This window comes from Bufo bufo, chromosome 4 (genome assembly GCF_905171765.1).
Source record: "Bufo bufo chromosome 4, aBufBuf1.1, whole genome shotgun sequence".
NCBI classification, from domain to species: Eukaryota; Metazoa; Chordata; class Amphibia; order Anura; family Bufonidae; genus Bufo; species Bufo bufo.
In genome coordinates this window covers 512,198,151-512,217,018 of record NC_053392.1, presented here as the reverse complement: position 1 = coordinate 512,217,018, position 18,868 = coordinate 512,198,151, and the positions used below count along the sequence as shown (strand labels likewise).

The 18,868-nt window shown below is 44.0% G+C and overlaps 1 protein-coding gene across 2 annotated transcripts in view; it reads left to right on the top strand.

Moving 5' to 3' along the window:
* The window catches only part of RALGAPA2 (Ral GTPase activating protein catalytic subunit alpha 2), a 344,341-nt gene that overhangs the window by 176,070 nt on the left and 149,403 nt on the right, over nt 1-18,868 (top strand). For both annotated transcript variants that reach the window (XM_040429694.1, XM_040429695.1), the window contains exons 32-33: nt 503-1,274; nt 4,194-4,265. In XM_040429694.1, the coding sequence (XP_040285628.1) occupies nt 503-1,274; nt 4,194-4,265 (844 nt within the window). The remainder of the gene's footprint in view (nt 1-502; nt 1,275-4,193; nt 4,266-18,868) is intronic.

Sequence of the window (18,868 nt, the reverse complement as noted above, 5' to 3'; positions counted from 1 at the left end):
CACATAAGTCTGTAAATCACATCATACTTTGCCCTTCCACCCAGTAGAAGTTCCCTGGTGGTATATGTAGGAGCTATGTCAATTCTGCAGAAGTACAGTCCCTTGTCCGTGGCATGCTAGATGGTGGCGATCACATAGCCCAACATTACTACCTTCTCGGTGATCCCTACCTGTATCCTGAGCTCTGCTCTTTTAATCCACGCATGCATTGAATGTGTTAAGGTCAGAACCTGAAGACTTATGTCTTTTTTTTTTCCAGCCGTATAAACTATATAACCTGTGCAGAAGATAATGCAGCTAGGGACACCTGAGAAATTGGCTATGTGTGTACATCACGTATTCGCCACGATATTGCATCCTGTAAACACTGGGATCATGACTCTGCGTTGTTCACATAGACCATACATGGGCGTCCTGGGACCTTGTACCCTTTACTTCTACATACTCACCCTCTACTAATGAAACTAAAATTGAATACATTTCTATTGTCTCCATGTTCTAGAAAAGAAAAGGCGAAGCCTGGAGCTCATCCCTCTAACTGCACGTATGGTCATGACACAGCTCGTCAACCATCTTGGACACTATCCTCTGAGTGGAGGCCCAGCTATTTTACATAGTCTGATAAGTGAGAACCATGATAACCCGTTTGTGGAGGCAACTGAGCTTTCAAACGATGTATTCCGAAGCCCTAACCTGCAACTTTTTGTATTTAATGATAGTGCTCTTATTTCTTATCTGCAAATCCCTCCAGCAAATTCCTTTGAGAGAGACTCAACAACCGGGGTGCCCGGCGATGTGCGGGTAATTGTCCGAGATATCTCAGGGAAATACTCTTGGGATGGTGGAATCATGTATGGCCCGCTAGAGTGCCCCTCAGTGGCCACAAAACAAAGAAGACTGGAAAGTGGACAACAGGGTTGTAGTGACCAGAATATGACGCAGTCAGATTTCTTTGACGGGGATGAATTGGATGCCCTTGATACATTACTGGAAAAACTTGGCAGCACAAGTCCAGAGTGCCTACAGCATCCGGAGCTGAGGCTGAACGAGCCAGCTTTACCTCCTGTTGGAATGAGCCAAGAACAAGAAGAGGAGATCATACAGGCAATCGCAAGACAAAGTGCCAGTGAGACTGAGCACATCGAGAGATGTAACTGTGACCCTAGTGTGAAGGTTTCATCCCAGGAAGAACCCAGCACTGCTGAGCCACAAGCACCTTTTTATTTCTGTAGACTTTTGTTAAATGATCTGGGAATGAATTCCTGGGAGAAAAGGTAAAAATGGAAGACCCTTACTGAGATACCCCTGAAAACTGCTTAAAGGAACACTCCACTATGTCCTTCCTAGTGCTAGGCTTGAGGATCCAGGGATTCTCACTTTGTTAGTCTCTGATTCTGAGTTATGTGCTGCCACATGGACTTAGCACAGTGTATCAGGTTCACATGGAGTGCTCCTTTAACAGTGTCCTTATTGATCGTAGTTGACAATAATGACTATTTGTATTAAAATGAACGTACACTACAACTATTGGTTAAAGAGAACCTGTCGCCTCTCCTGACTTGTCTGCTATAGCAACTACTTACATTCCACATGTAAGAAAAATTCTATTCTTATAGCCGTATTTTGTGCCATTTCTCTTTTATTCCTACTGAAAGTTAAGAATTAATTGCCAGCAGTCTGCATTGAAGTTCAGATGAGTGTTATCAGTCTGACACTGTCAGCACTGAATGGATAGTGTCAGACTGTGCAGGCGCACACCCGCAATTTGTAACACATCTGAACCTTTATTGCCAACTGGTTGCAATTCATTCATAACTTCTGGCAGGAATAATAAAGAAATGGCACAACATAGAGACATAAGAATTAGATGTTCCAGAATTGTTGTTACAGTGAGAATGTTAGTAGTCACTAAAAAAGACATGTCAGAAGAGGGGTCAGGTCCTCTTTAAATTATTAATGTGGTTTTGTTCCATCAAGGTTACTATTAAAGGGATATTCTCATGTTATGTATTTATGGAAGACCCTTGTATTATATCTCTAGAACAAAGGCTAGTTTTACGGAAAAAAGCAAGATAGGCCAAGCTTCCAAAATGTTCCAGACTTTATTATTCCGTATGTATAAAATCCAAAAATAGCACAAAGTCTACGCATTTCAGGTGCTGGAGCCTTTGCCGCAAATGTGAAACTAGCCTAAGGTTACCCGACCCGTATCCTGCATAGAGATGTCCCGAACTATTCGCCGGTGAACAGTTCCCAGCGAACATAGCTTGTTCGCGTTCGCCGCGGCGGGAGAACATATGCGATGTTCGGTCCGCCCCCTATACATCATCATTGAGCAAACTTTGACCCTGTACCTCACAGTCAGCAGACACATTCCAGACAATCAGCATACCCTCCCTCCCAGACCCTCCCACCTCTTTTCAAAAAGCAAGGACAGCATCCATCTTAGATTCATTCTGAAGCTGCAGTGTCACAAATTTGACTAAGTTGTAATCGCAATGCGATTAATACAGGTTATATTAATCGCATTGCGAATTCAACTTAGAGCTGGGTTCCTAATGGTTGTATTGCTAGGATATAACGAAGATTGAGAATATAGTGCTATATTCGTTATATTCGTCAATTCTAGCAATACAACCATTAGGAACTTAGCTCTAAGTTGAATTCGCAATGCGATTAATGCAGGTTATATTAATCGCATTGCGAATTCAACTTACCACACTCTGCGTCAACTACGTAATTTTCCATGGGAGGTATGCCATGGATCCCCCTCCGGGATGCCACAGTCCAGGTGTTAGTCCTCTTGAAACAGTTTTTCCATCACTATTGTGGCCAGAAAGAGTCCCTGTGGGTTTTAAAATTCGCCTGTCTATTAAAGTCTATGGCGGTTCGCCCGTTCGCGAACATTCGCGGAAGTTTGCCGTTTGCGAAACTGAAAATTTTATGTTCGCGACATCTCTAATCCTGCATGACCAGACGCCCACTTAATCCAGGCAGAGAAAGAATGGAGAGGGGTGCCCATGCATATCTCTTTAACTTCTATGGGAGCCAGCCAAGCAAGCATGCTCGACTGATTCCATGACTTCCATAGAAGTGAATGGAGAAAGCTGTGCACACGCGTGGTCAACTGTTCATTCTCCACCTGGATGCAGGGCCAGCCTTCCGAGGTGGGGCGATGGTTGGGGGACCCTGATACTGGAGATAGGTAAGGTCTGAGAGGAAACCAGAACCCTTGTGGGGGGCAGCACATGACAGCAGAATTCTGCATTTCTGGGAATAATAGAAAATGTAACACTCTAGGTCCCGTCCTATTTTTGCGCTGCTTCTGTTTTACACCAGGTTAGGGCTCTTTCACACTTGCGTTCTTGTCTTCCGGCATAGAGTTCCGTCGTCGGGGCTCTATGCCGGAAGAATCCTGATCAGGATTATCCTAATGCATTCTGAATGGAGAGAAATCCGTTCAGGATGCATCAGGATGTCTTCAGTTCCGGAACGGAACGTTTTTTGGCCGGAGAAAATACCGCAGCATGCTGCGCTTTTTGCTCCGGCCAAAAATCCGGAACACTTGCCGCAAGGCCGGATCCGGAATTAATGCCCATTGAAAGGCATTGATCCGGATCCGGCCTTAAGCTAAACGTCGTTTCGGCGCATTGCCGGAGCCGACATTTAGCTTTTTCAGAGTGGTTACCATGGCTGCCAAGACGCTAAAGTCCTGACAGCAATGGTAAAGTGTAGCGGGGAGCGGGGGAGCAGCATACTTACCGTCCGTGCGGCTCCCCGGGCGCTCCAGAATGACGTCAGGGCGCCCCAAGCGCATGGATCATGTGATCACATGGATCATGTCATCCATGCGCATGGGGCGCTCTGACGTCATTCTGGAGCGCCCCGGGAGCCGCACGGACTGTAAGTATACTGCTCCCCCGCTCCCCGCTCCTACTATGGCAACCAGGACTTTAATAGCGTCCTGGGTGCCATAGTAACACTGAACGCATTTGGAAGACGGTTCCGTCTTCAAATGCTTTCAGTACACTTGCGTTTTTCCGGATCCGGCGTGTAATTCCGGCAAGTGGAGTACACGCCGGATCCGGACAACGCAAGTGTGAAAGAGGCCTTAGATGCTGCAGTTATGTATTTAAATGTTTGGGGGGTTTTATATTGTGCAGTATATAATTTATCTGGTGTTTTTTCTACAGAAATAATTTCCACCTGCTGAAGAAAAATTCCAAGTTGTTACGAGAGCTTAAGAATTTGGATTCCAGGCAGTGGTGAGAACTTTGTATATTTTTTACTAGCGTTTAAATCCCATTATTATTTACATTTGGAGTTATTTAGTTTTAGAAAATTTTCTAAGCTCACGTTTCTGAAAGACCGTTTTGGTAACAATTTCTTGGCTACTATTTAGAAAGGAGGTGAGTTTAAGACCACTTCATACTTTCAATGAGGACAAAGGGCAGGTGGCATTTATGGATGAAAAACGCTAATACCCCCAAATGTCTGAGCTGCTATTAATGCTGCAGGTTCCTGGGGACAATGAGAGGGAAGCTGCTGGACTTAAAACTGCAAGCATTTTTTTTGTTTAGTTTTTTTCTTCTTTGCTGCTTTTGACTTGCATAGAACTAGGTCATCAAGAAACTGTAGAAACGCAGCAGAAAAAGTATCAGGTAAGTAGAGCAATAACACAGCCGGGAGCTTATAGAGAAAATCAAAAGAAACAAGTTTTCATTCGACCCATACTGCAAAATAAAGTGGTTACAACCAAAATCCAAGTGACAGATCTTGTCTGTAAGGGTTACTCCAGTGCTCTCCTGCGGTGTATGTCAACAGGCTCCCCGAGAGGACATTCATGTAGCGGTAATTCTCAGCCGTCCATACATTTATCATTGTTAATGTAAGTCTTTTGTTGTCGGACATGGTGATTCAAGAAAAGTTGCCCCGCCAGCTGCTAAGCACCAAGCTCCAGTGGTTCAGCCAGAGCCACGGGAGGAGTAGTCTTTAGACATTAAATAGAAGTCATTTTGGGACAGACTGTTAAGGGAAGTCATGCTGAAAGCGAAGAAACCTCTAGATCTGGTAGAAGTCATTGAAGAGACAGAAATCTTCTTAGTGAAGAATTCATGAGCAGATTTTACATCGGATGGAGGAGCCCACAACTACGTTGCAGTGCTAAATCTGGCAAAGTCCTACATCTGCTGCCTAACTTTGGATTCATGATGTGGAGAGAAGCAATGAAGAAAATCGCGGCACTCACCGGAGTTGAAGTAATGTTGCAGCTTTATTAGAAAACTTCCTGGGAAGATAGTGCATGAAGGATCCTGGGGCGGACACACTGTAGCAAGCGGCGACGGCCGTTTTGCGCGCGGGATCGCGCTTCCTCTCGCTGCTTTCTACAGTATGTCCGCCCCAGGATCCTTCATGCACTATCTTCCCAGGAAGTTTTCTAATAAAGCTGCAACATTACTTCAACTCCGGTGAGTGCCGCGATTTTCTTTATTGCTTCTCTCCACATCATGAACTATTGACGTAACTTCTATGTCGCTGAGCACCACGCAGCGGAGTATACAAAAACCACAGCACCGGCTTCTTATTATAAAAGGCTGTATCAGTGAAGGCAGTGCCGCCTTGTTTTCACTATCTGACACGTATTATGAACTTTGGATTCACATTGCATTCTAGGCCTCCACAGGACTTTCCATCAAGTATATGTCTGAATGCCAGAAAACAGTGCTCAAACATAAACCGAGATGGGTACATCCACTTAAATGGGTCAGCTGGAGTTCAAGGGATTCATCTTTGGACCCCGTTTGACCTGCTTTTCTTTTGTTTCTGGCTACAGTTTCTAGCCCAGTCTACCACACTATACTGACTGGTGTATGAGAGGCCTCAATGACCGATCAAGCAATCAAAAATATCATGGTAGAATTTTTGTATGATCCCCAAATAAGGAATCTAACCTTGTTGTCTGCAATGCTCCAAATCTTAAATTTTAGTCTTGGGGTAAAAGAATGAGAATACATGATTCATAGTGGTATTGACTCTTACCTCAATCTCTTCCAACTCCAAACAGCAGAATACTTTTTATTAGCAAAAACCTGGGTGTCACCCCTACAACCTAAAAATACAAATGAGCCAATAAGATTGAGACATGTGTTCAGGACCTGAATACTTTGTATTTGCAAATAATTTAAAATTGTATTATAGCTTCGGAGTTATTCAATGAATTCTATCTGTATAGCGCCACCTGCTGTTTGCCCTTTTTTAAATTTTTCTGTCCTGCTCACTGAGATGGAAGCACATGCTCAGTTCCATCCTTCAACTGCCATCGGCTACAGCAGACAGGACTTGCCTCCTGAGAAAGGAAACACCCCCTAAACAGACAGCTTGCAGAACATTTGGAGCAATGAATGGGGATATCTCTGGATTTATGTGAGGTACAGGGCTGGTTCTAGCTTTGTTAGAAAGAGGTTCTTATCTACTAGATTATGTATTATTTTCATTTTTTTTTACATTAATCATTGGATAACCCCTTTTAAGTTTGTGAGATGCTTGAAAGTAAAGGAAACCTGTCTTAGTGTCAGAACCTATGCACCACTGAAGAGCTTTCCAAAGTGATGATAGCCTAAAGGGACATTGTCATCTCAGATGTTATTGTCTGATAGATATGGGTTTCGCCTCTGGGCTGCTGTAATTACTCATATTTACAGCTATGATTGATGTTTATTCCCTTTTAAGAAATGACACATTTTTTGATGATATTACATATACTGTGATAAGAGTTCAAGTGATTCATCTTTGGACCCCGTTTGACCTGCTTTTCTTTTGTTTCTGGCTACAGTTTCTAGCCCAGTCTACCACACTTTACTGACTGGTGTATGAGAGGCCTCAATGACCGATCAAGCAATCAAAAATATCATGGTAGAATTTTTGTATGATCCCCAAATAAGGAATCTAACCTTGTTGTCTGCAATGCTCCAAATCTTAAATTTTAGTATTTATAATAAATCCATATTCTGCTCACATGGATCCAGCTATGTGAGCAGAATACTATTTCAAGGCTATAGACACATTTAGGGGCATTTTTACTACTATTATTATTATTATTATATTGAATTCTACTCAAATTTTTAAATTGGTCTTTATAAAAAAAAATCAGTAACATTTAGTGCATCCGTGACTGCTGCTTTCTGCTTCACGATGACTTTGTCAGAGAGTTTTTCTGTCGGCGGGATCTCCAGACCTTTACTCTAAACTCCTGACATCTCATAAACACTCATTTAAAATGAGTTATTCCATGATAAAAATGAAAATCAGACATCATATAGTACATGACAATCTCTTTCTGACAAACCTAGAACCAGCCCTGTACCTCACATGGATCCAGAGATCTCACCATTCATTGCTCTGCTAGAGTTATATCAATCTGGCAGTTTAAAGGCTATGTACACTTTTGGGGGCATTGCACTCATTTTGTGCTAAAAAAAAATTTTTTTCATTGGTTTTTATTAAAAATATGGAATCCTTTTGCTGAGATACTCTAGTACAGGGTTGCTCAACCTGCGGCCCTCGAGCTGTTGCAAAACTACAACTCCCAACACGCTCTTATAACTATCCAGACATGCTGGGAGTTGTAGTTTTTCAACAGCTGGAGGGCCGCAGGTTGGGCATGCCTGCTTTAGTAGCATCCTTTGGATTTTTTGTCTTTACCGTCAGACCAGTAGCTGACGGACTCCTTATCTTTGCTTTCTGACCTCCCAAACACTCATTATAGCTCAGTTCTTATTTTACTGATAAGACTATTTATGAACTGATAAAAAAAGTGTTTATGACCTCTCAGTAATTTAGAGATAGTTTATTAGATGACCATCAGAAAGTTAAAGGGGTTCTGCAGTTTGTTCTGATCAGAGGGGGTCAGACACCCGGGACCCCCGCAGATCAGCTGTTTTGAGAAGGTAGCGGCGCTCCAGGAGCGTCCCGGCCTTCTCACTGTTTACCGCAGGCCCAGTGACGTCACGACTTGTATCAACTGGCCTGGGCGCGGCTAAGCTCCATTCAAGTGAACAGAGCTTAGGCTACTTTCACACTCGCGTTAGGTGCGGATCTGTCATGGATCTGCACAGACAGATCTGCACCGATAATACAACCGCATGCATCCGTTCAGAACGGATCCGTTTGTATTATCTTTAACCTCTTGGGGACACAGGGCGTACAGGTACGCCCTGATGTCCCGGTACTTAATGACACAGGGCGTACAGGTACGCCCTGTGTATTTCCGATCAACGCCACGCGGCGGGCGGTGATCGGAACAGAGTGCCTGCTGAAATCAATTTTTTTTGTCACCTTGCATCACAAAAAGTGTAATAGCAAGCGATCAAAAAGTCATATGCACCCCAAAATAGTGCCAATATAACCGTCCTCTCATCCCGCAAAAAATGAGCCCCTACCTAAGACAATCGGCCAAAAAAAATAAATAATGACTCTCAGACTATGGAGATACTAAATTATTATTTTTTTGTTTAAAAAAGGATATTATAGTGTAAAACCTAAATAAATTTAAAAAAAAGTAGACATGTTAGGTATTGCCGCGTCCATAAGAATCTGCTCTATAAAAATACCCTATGACCTAACACCTCAAATGAACACGGTCAATAAAAATTTAATAAAAACTGTGCCAAAACAGCTATTTTTTTGCAAATTTTTCATTTTAATCAATTTTTTCCAATAACAAAGCAAGGGTTAACAGCCAAACAAAACTTAATATTTATTGCCCTGATTCTGCAGTTTACAGAAACACCCCATATGTGGTCGTAAACTGCTGTTTGACCAAACGGCAGGGCACAGAAGGAAAGGAACGCCATATGGTTTTTCGAAGGCAGATTTTGCTGGACTGGTTTATTTACACCATGTCCCAGTTGAAGCCCCCCTGATGCACCCCTAGAGTAGAAACTCCATAAAAGTGACCCCATTTTAGAAACTACACCCCTCAAGGTATTCAAAACTGATTTTACTAACTTTGTTAACCCTTTAGGTGTTCCACAAGAGTTATTGGCAAATGGAGATGAAATTTCTGAATTTCTATTTTTTGTAACCTTGCCTCACAAAAATGTAATATAGAGCAACCAAAAATCATATGTACCCTAAAAATAGTCCCAACAAAACTGCCACCTTATCCCGTAGTTTCCAAAATGGGGTCACTTTTATGGAGTTTCTACTCTAGGGGTGCATCAGGGGGCTTCAAATGGGACATGGTGTAAATAAACCAGTCCAGCAAAATCTGCCTTCCAAAAACCACATGGCGCTCCTTTTCTTTTTATGCCCTGCCATGTGCCCGTACAGTAGTTTACGGCCACATATGGGGTGTTTCTATAAACTACAGAATCAGGGCAATAAATATTGAGTTTTGTTTGGCTGGTAACCCTTGCTTTGTTACTGGAAAAATTGGATTAAAATGGAAAATTTGCCCAAAAATTTTTATTCAGAAATTTCATCTCCGTTTGCCAATAACTCTTGTGGTACACCTAAAGGGTTAACAAAGTTTGTAAAATCAGTTTTGAATACCTTGAGGGGTGTAGTTTCTAGAATGGGGTCATTTTTGAGTGGTTTCTATTATGTAAGCCTCACAAAGTGACTTCAGACCTGAACTCGTCCTTAAAAAGTGGATTTTGGAAAATTTCTGAAATATTTCAAGATTTGCTTCTAAACTTCTAAGCCTTGTAACGTCCCCAAAAAATTAAATGACATTCCCAAAATGATCCAAACATGAAGTAGACATATGGTGAATGTAAATTAATAACTATTTTTGTAGGTATTACTATGTATTATAGAAGTAGAGAAATTGAAACTTTGAAATTTGCAAATTTTTCCAAATTTTTGCTAAATTTTGTATTTTTTTTTATAAATAAAAATGTTTTTTTTTTACTCCATTTTACCAGTGTCATGAAGTACAATATGTGCCAAAAAAACTATCTCAGAATGGCCTGGATAAGTAAAAGCGTTTAAAATTTATTCACACACAAAGTGACACTGGTCCTTAAAGGGGTTCTGCACTTTCATTTAACTGATGATCTATCCTCTGGATAGATCATCAGCATCTGATCGGCGGGGGTCCGACATCCGGGACCCCCGCCGATCAGCTGTTTGAGAAGGCAGCGGCGCTCCAGCAGCGCCGCGGCCTTCTCACTGTTTACCGCCGGCCCACTGACGTCACGACTAGTATTAACTAGCGTGGGCGGGGCTAAGCTCTGTTCACTTGAATGGAGCATAGCCTCGCCCATGCTAGTTGATACTAGTCGTGACGTCAGTGGGCCGGCGGTAAACAGTGAGAAGGCCGCGGCGCTGCTGGAGCGCCGCTGCCTTCTCAAACAGCTGATCGGCGGGGGTCCCGGGTGTCGGACCCCCGCCGATCAGAAGCTGATGATCTATCCAGAGGATAGATCATCAGTTAAATGAAAGTGCAGAACCTCTTTAAGGTGAAAATGCTCCCGGTCCTTAAGGGGTTAACATTGCCAAAACGTTTTCTATTGTGCCATATTGTGTCAGTGAAAACAGATCCATCCCCATTGACTTCCATTGTGTGTCAGGACGGATCAGTTTGCCTCTGCCTCAAGCAGCGTTTTGGTGTCCGCCTCCAGAGCGGAATGGAAGCGGAACGGAGGCAAACTGATGCATTCTGAACAGATCCTTATCCATTCAGAATGCATTAGGGCAAAACTGATCCATTTTGGACCGCTTGTGAGAGCCCTGAACGGATCTCACAAACGCAAACCAAAACGCCAGTGTGAAAGTAGCCTTAGCCACGCCCAGGCCAGTTGATACAAGTCGGGATGTCACTGGGCCTGCGGTAAACGGTGAGATGGCCGCGGCGCTCCTGGAGTCCCGCTGCCTTCTTAAACAGCTGATCGGCGGGGGTCCTGGGTGTCGGACCCCCGTCGATCAGATGCTGATGATCTATCCAGAGGATAGATAATCAGTTTAGGCTGCGTTCACACGGGCGAGATTTCCGCGCGGGTGCAATGCGGTAGGTGAACGCATTGCACCCGCACTGAATCTGGACCCATTCATTTCAATGGGGCTGTTCAGATGAGCGCTGATTTTCACGCATCACTTATGCGTTGGTGAAAATCGCAGCATGCTCTATATTCTGCGTTTTTCACGCAACGCAGGCCCCATAGAAGTGAATGGGGTTGCGTGAAAATCGCAAGCATCCGCAAGCAAGTGCGGATGCTGTGCGATTTTCACGCATGGTTGCTAGGTGACAGTCTATTCACTGTATTATTTTCCCTTATAACATGGTTATAAGGGAAAATAATAGCATTCTGAAAACAGAATGCATAGTAAGTGATCAGTTGAGGGTTAAAAAAAATAAAAAAAATTAACTCACCTTCTCCGTTTGTTCGCGTAAGTCCCGGTCTCTTCTTTACTTCTCAAAAGATGAACTATGGGCTAAAGGACCTTTGGTGACGTAAGATCACATGCTCCAATCACATGGTCCATCACCGCGGTGATGGACCATGTGATTGGAGCATGTGATCTGACGTCACCAAAGGTCCTTTAGCCCATAGTTTATCTTTTAAAGAACTAAAGACCGGGAGAACTACGCGAACAACAGGAGAAGGTGAGTTAATTTTTTTTATTTTTTTTAACCCTCAACTGATCACCTACTGAGCATTCTGTTTTCAGAATGCTATTATTTTCCCTTATAACCATGTTATAAGGGAAAATAATAACATCTACACAACACCGAACCCAAACCTGAACTTCTGTGAAGAAGTTCGGGTCTGGGTACCACAGTCGGTTTTTTATCACGCGCGTGCAAAACACATTGCACACGCACGATAAAAACTGAACATCGGAACGCAATCGCAGTCAAAACTGACTGCAATTGCATTCCTACTCGCGCGGGTTTGCCGCAACACACCGGGACGCATCCGGAACTAATCCGGACACGCTCGTGTGAACGCAGCCTTAAACAAACTGCAGAACCCCTTTAAAGTAGAAAAACAGTTAACCCTTTATGACAGAACGGCTCAATATTTTTAATAAAGACCAATTGAAAAAAATGATTTTTAGCCAAAAATGAGTAAAATGCAGTCCTAAAAAAATGCCTCTGGTTTACATAGCCTTTAAGGGGAGTGTCTTTTCTGCTGCTGCTGCTGCTGCTGCTTTATTGAATAACTCTGTGGCTATAGAAAATTTTTAATTATGTGCAATTACAAAAGTATTCAGATCCAGGTGCTGGTTTGAAAACTGTAGAATATTTTTCTTGGGACAACCCCTTTATTAAATCCATTGGGTTTCCGTTTGGGGGACCTTTTTTTCAGAGAAAAAAATTCCTGCATGCAGGACTGTTCTCTCCACTGTTTTCGATGAACTCACAGACTGGTAATTTAGCAGCAATGAGTCTTCATGGGCTGTTAGGAAAGTACAGATCCTTAAAGGGCCACAGATCAAGCAGCTCCCTGAGAGATTCATGCTCCGAAAGGCATCTAACAAGAGACTGACTAGAGTCTGTTTATGGGGTGTAATGGGGGTTCTTTACAGTAAGAGCAGTGAGACTATGGAACTCTCTGCCTGAGGAGGTGGTGAACTCACTAAAAGAGTTCAAGACGAGGCCTGGATGTATTTATGGAGGGTAATAATATTACAGGTTATAGTTACTAGATTTCTGGAGAAGGATCAAGAAGTTATTCTGATTGCCAGATTTGGGAGTCAGGAAATATATATTTTTTGCTCTAAAATTAAAAATAAATTGGTTTCTACCTCAGTTTTTTTTTTTTTTTTTTTTTTTTTTTTTTACTTCTTCTGGATCAACTTTGCAGGATAATAAGGATCAGCAGATATTTTTATTTTTTTTATTAGAGTTTGTAGCTTTTGATGTGCTTTTACTGTTGAGATAGAGAGTAGTCATTAACTAGAACCGCATTTACATCCCCTCCAATATTTAGATATTTTACTAGGTGCAGCTATTTCTGGGATTCCCTCCAATCCCCGGTTGGCTGCGGACAGCTCCCTGCTGTTAACATGCCATGCTGTCATCTCATAAAAGACCACAGCGGTTTAGGATACAATCAATCTCATTTGTGCACCCTAAAGATAAGGCGCAGCATTGTGCGAGATTCCCACTAAACTGCATATGATTTAAGAGTGCAGCAGATCCCCCCCCATTCTGGTAATAGAAAGGAGTTGCAGGATTTACTGATGTTTTCTTTTGACAGCGAAGAACATTAGGCGCGTGAATGAGTTAACGCCACGCGGCTCATACTCCGTTGTGATTGGCTCTGCGCTCTCCGTATTCAGCTTTTCCTCAAAGGATGCATTGATTATTCCTAGCCCACGCCAGGATCATCATGCACTATTCATGACGATTGTGTGCCAAGGGAGATAGATTTCCTTTTGTGTACACCAGCTGAAAAACAGCAGCGTCAATAAGGAGTTTGCCAGGGTAAGGAAACTTTTCATATCTGGCCTTTATTTCATTTTCACTGCCGATGGCGAGCCACCCGCATTAGGATGCAGTTAAGCAAACTTTTTTCATGCACGGCTAATTGGTCCGCTTAGACTTTTAATGGCTTGGCTTTCTTTCAGCTACGGCTGCATGCTCACATGTGAGGGAGATGCATCCGTCATAAATCAGGGCCTTACCTTCAAATTCGTGTTAAAATTGAATCGCTGTAATGAATAAATAAGCAGTAATATGTGACTCGGGCTCTTTCCGTCATACTAGGCTCCTATCCTCCTGCTGAAGTGCGTCATGGCCGCCATGTGTGATTTATGCTCTTCATAAGGGAGGACGTACTGCCGTGGATGGAACAATCAGTCGGTTCACATCCGTGGCTGGGTGATGAGACAGCAGATGGTAGAAACAGACCATTTACTTCACACTCCTTTATTTATGGGCCATATAAATCCACTAAACACAGTTTAAAATCGGGAGGATTTTTTATATCTCTTATGTCACTCATTTCTAGTAAAATAATATATATTTTTTTTAGATACAAATTCCTCATTGGAATGAACAGGGAAGAGACACTTGAAAGAGCAATGGGGCGGATTTGCCAACCTGGTGTAAAATGTAGACAGTGTACACTTAGGGGGTCATTTATTAAAGAGGTTGTCTCACTTCAGCAAGTGGCATTTATCATGTAGAGAAAGTTAATACAAGGCACTTACTAATGTATTGTGACTGTCTATATTGCTTCCTTTGCTGGCTGGATTCATTTTTCCATCACATTATACACTGCTCGTTTCCATGGTTACAGACCACCCTGCAATCCATCAGTGGTGGTCGTGCTTGCACAATATAGGAAAAAGCACTAGCCTATGTGCGCTCCCATGGTCCTGGTCACCAGAGAGGCTGATGCTTTTTCCTATAGTGTGCAAGCACGACCACCACTGATGGACTGCAGGGTGGTCTGTAACCATGGAAACGAGCAGTGCATAATGTGATGGAAAAATGAATCCTGCCAGCAAAGGAAGCAATATGGACAATCACAGTACATTAGTAAGTGGCTTGTATTAACTTTCTCTACATGATAAATGCAACTTACTGAAGTGAGACAACCCCTTTAACCACCTCCGGACCGCTGTACGCACAGACGCGTCCTGGAGGTGGTTGTTTAATTCCTCCTGGACGCGCCGGCGCGTCCTCTCGCGAGACGCGAGATTTCGGTCACAGCCGGCCCGCGCATGCGCATCGCGGGCCGGCAAAAGTTCGAGGAGTATTTCATCAGCAACCTGCCAGCCAATGATCGTCGCTGGCAGGTTGCTGATTTTTAAAAAATCGAATCACAAGCCAGATAACAGATCATATTAGTAAATGTGATCTGTTATATGGCTTCTCTGCTCCTCTGCTGGTCCTTTTCGTCGGTTGGATCCAGCAGAGAAGCAGACATCACTGTGAGTACACACCAAACACTGCCCTTAGCCCCTGATCACCATCCATCACCCCCATCATCCAAATTAACCCCTTGATCGCCCCCTGTCAATCACTTAGTGAAAGACAAAAAGTGATCAGTGTAAACTGACACTTTTTTTTTTCACTAGTATTGGCTGTTAGGTTTTAGGGATAGTTTAGGCCCCTTGGTTAGGTAGTTAGCGTCAGTTAGCGCCCACCCCACCGCACCGCAGTCACTTTTATTCGCTGTTTAGCGTATCGCTAATCAGCATTTGTACTTTTATAGTATCTGTAAGTGATCAAAACTGATCACGGTCGGATCTATAATAGTATTAGTGTCACTTTAGTTCGCCCTCCACCCAAAACGCAGTGTTTGCCCGATCAGGCCTGATCGGTCGCCCACACGTGCGTTCACCCACGCCCGCCCCACCGCAGTGACAAAAAATTATTTTTTTTTGATCACTGCACATTCACTTTACACGCTCTGCGGCGATAAAAAAATCAGTTTTGATATTTTTTATCAACCGCAGCGGCCTCCGGTACTTCGCTAGCCTCCCCTTTGTAAGACAGGCTTGCTTTTTTTCTTGGGTAGTCTCAGGGAATACCCCTAAATTTAGTAGTCCAAATGTCAAACAGGGGGTATTCTTCTGAAGAGGCCTACAGGATTCTGACCCAGTCGGATGAGGAGTGGGAACCCTCATCTGACGAATCTAGCGGGTCAGAATATGAACCTGTAGAAAGCAGTGGCTCTCTGACCCAAAGTTCGGACGAGGAGGTTGAGGTCCCTGGCAGCACCAGGCGTACCCGGCCCCGTGTCGCTAGACCACAGGTTATGCAGGATCCGCTTCAAGAGCAGCAGAGTGGGGCTGTCGCTGCCGGATCACGTGGTGAGGCATACACCAGCAGCGCAGCCCTTCCTGGACCTAGTACCAGCACTGCCGTACAACATGGTGAAGTAGCGAGCACCAGAAGGGCAGTTGAAGCTGGTACGGTGGCACGTGCACTAGTTACCCCGTCGCAGCCACCGCACAGACAGGCCCGTAGAGCCCCTAGAATCCCTGAGGTGCTGGCAAACCCTGATTGGCAGTCACCAACTTCAGCCGCACCAGTAGTTCCCCCTTTCACCGCCCAGTCTGGAGTTCGGGTTGAGACGGCTCAGATCAGTACGGCCCTGGGATTTTTTGAGCTGTTCTTGACTGCGGAGCTCTTGGACTTAGTCGTGGCAGAGACCAACCAATATGCCACACAATTTATAACCGCAAACCCGGGAAGCTTTTATGCCCAGCCTTTCCGGTGGAAACCAGTCCAAGTTTCCGAACTTAAAATCTTTCTGGGCCTTCTCCTCAACATGGGCCTGACAAAAAAGCATGAATTGCGGTCATATTGGTCAACGCACCCAATTCATCACATGCCCATGTTCTCTGCTGCTATGTCCAGGACACGATTTGAGGCCATCCTGCGTTTCCTGCACTTTAGCGACAACACCACCTCCCGTCCCAGAGGCCACCCAGCTTTTGACCGGCTCCACAAAATTCGGCCCCTCATAGACCATTTCAACCAGAAATTTGCAGATTTGTATACCCCTGAGCAAAACATCTGCGTAGACGAGTCCCTAATACATTTTACCGGGCGCCTTGGCTTCAAACAATACATCCCAAGCAAGCGTGCCCGGTATGGGGTCAAATTGTATAAGCTCTGTGAAAGGGCCACAGGCTATACCCACAAATTTCGGGTCTATGAGGGAAAAGATCAGACCCTGGAGCCGGTCGGTTGCCCTGACTACCTGGGGAGCAGTGGGAAGACAGTCTGGGACTTGGTGTCACCCTTATTCGGCAAGGGGTACCATCTTTATGTGGACAATTTTTACACAAGTGTGGCCCTCTTTAGGCATTTGTTTCTAGAACGGATTTGCGCCTGTGGCACCGCGCGAACTAGTCGCGTGGGCTTCCCCCAACGGCTTGTAACCACCCGTCTTGCAAGGGGGGAGAGGGCTGCCTTGTGTAACGAAGAACTGCTCGCGGTGAAATGGAGAGACAAGCGTGACGTTTACATGCTCTCCTCCATTCACGCAGACACGACAATACAAATTCAAAGGACAACCCGTGTCATTGAAAAGCCCCTCTCAGTCCACGACTATAATGCGCTCATGGGAGGGGTGGACTTCAATGACCAGATGTTGGCTCCCTATTTAGTTTCTTGCAGAACCAGACGCTGGTATAAGAAGGTGTCTGTATATTTAATTCAATTGGCGCTCTACAATAGTTTTGTTCTCTACAGTAAGGCTGGGAGAACACGATCCTTCCTCAAATTCCAGGAAGAGATCATCGAGAACCTCCTTTACCCAGGAGGTTCCGTGGCCCCATCCACCAGTGTAGTTAGCCGTCTACACGAGCGACATTTCCCCAGTGTCGTTGCTGGTACCTCAACCCAACCGCCACCCCGAAAAAAATGTCGTGTCTGTAGCAGGAGTGGAATAAGGCGTGACACCCGCTATTTCTGTCCTGACTGTCCGGACCACCCTGCCCTATGCTTAGGAGAGTGTTTCCGGAAGTACCACACACAGGTACACCTAGCATAGGGATCACATCTCACCAGGACAGGCACACAGGGCTATTAGGGCCCTTTCTCTCACAGCTGCTGCAAACCTCTCCTTTCACCTGGGATAAAGTGCATAACGTACTTCGCCACATCTTTGGGCGATTTGCGCTTTGCACATTGTCCCATGGGGAAGGAGAGGTTTGTTCTATAAAGGTAAAAAAAACAAAACAAAAAAAAAATTACCGGTAAGTAAAAAAGTTAAAAAAGTTTAAAAAAGTTAATATGTTCTGTTCTAAAGTTAATAAAGTTATTGCTTTGCGGCCTGGTTTTTTCTTTTTTGTTTTGTTTTTTTTACCTTCCAGGTGGACCATCCGATCGACCAGCTGCAGCACTGATGTGCATTCGGACAGAAGCATTGCGCTGCTGTCAGATTACACGCAAGTCGGTGTATGCGGCGCTGCAAGACGAGATTTCTCCTCTGCAGTAAAAGATATGTTTGCCGAGGCATATGAGCTGAGGAGGTGGCGGTGTTCATATACTTTGGCAAACACTTTGTATATATAAAAAAAAAAATCCCGGCAATGATTTATTCATCCACATCGATTGATGTGAATGGAGAAATCTGGTTTGCCAGGGCATACGAGCTGAAGTGGGTATGGATGTTGGGCGGAGCTCCTATGTCCTGGCAGACGCCTTTCCCCTCCTTTTTCTTTTTTTGGCAGAGATTTTTTCATCCACATTGATCGATGCGAATGAAGAAATCTGTGCCGTTCATTTTTTTCTTTCAGCCCAGAGGCTGAACGGAAAAAAAAAATCTCATTACCCGTATGCTCAATATAAGGAGAATAGCAGAAACTCCTAATGCTGGCCATACATGTAATGATTGCGGAGACCCTCAAATGCCAGGGCAGTACAAACACCCCACAAATAACACCATTTTGGAAAGAAGACACCCCAAGGTATTCGCTGAGGGGCATATTGAGTCCATGAAAGATTGAAATTTTTGTCCCAAGTTAGCGGAAAGGGAGACTTTGTGAGAACAAAATCAAAAAAATCAATTTCCGCTAACTTGTGCCCAAAAAAATTTTTTTCAATGAACTCGCCATGCCCCTCATTGAATACCTTGGGGTGTCTTCTTTCCAAAATGGGGTCACATGTGGGGTATTTATACTGCCCTGGCATTTTAGGGGCCCCAAAGCGTGAGAAGAAGTCTGGTATCCAAATGTCTAAAAATGCCCTCCTAAAAGGAATTTGGGCCCCTTTGCCCACCTAGGCTGCAAAAAAGTGTCACACATCTGGTATCTCCGTACTCAGGAGAAGTTGAGGAATGTGTTTTGGGGTGTCTTTTTACATATACCCATGCTGGGTGAGATAAATATCTTGGTCAAATGCAAACTTTGTATAAAAAAAATGGGAAAAGTTGTCTTTGCCAAGATATTTCTC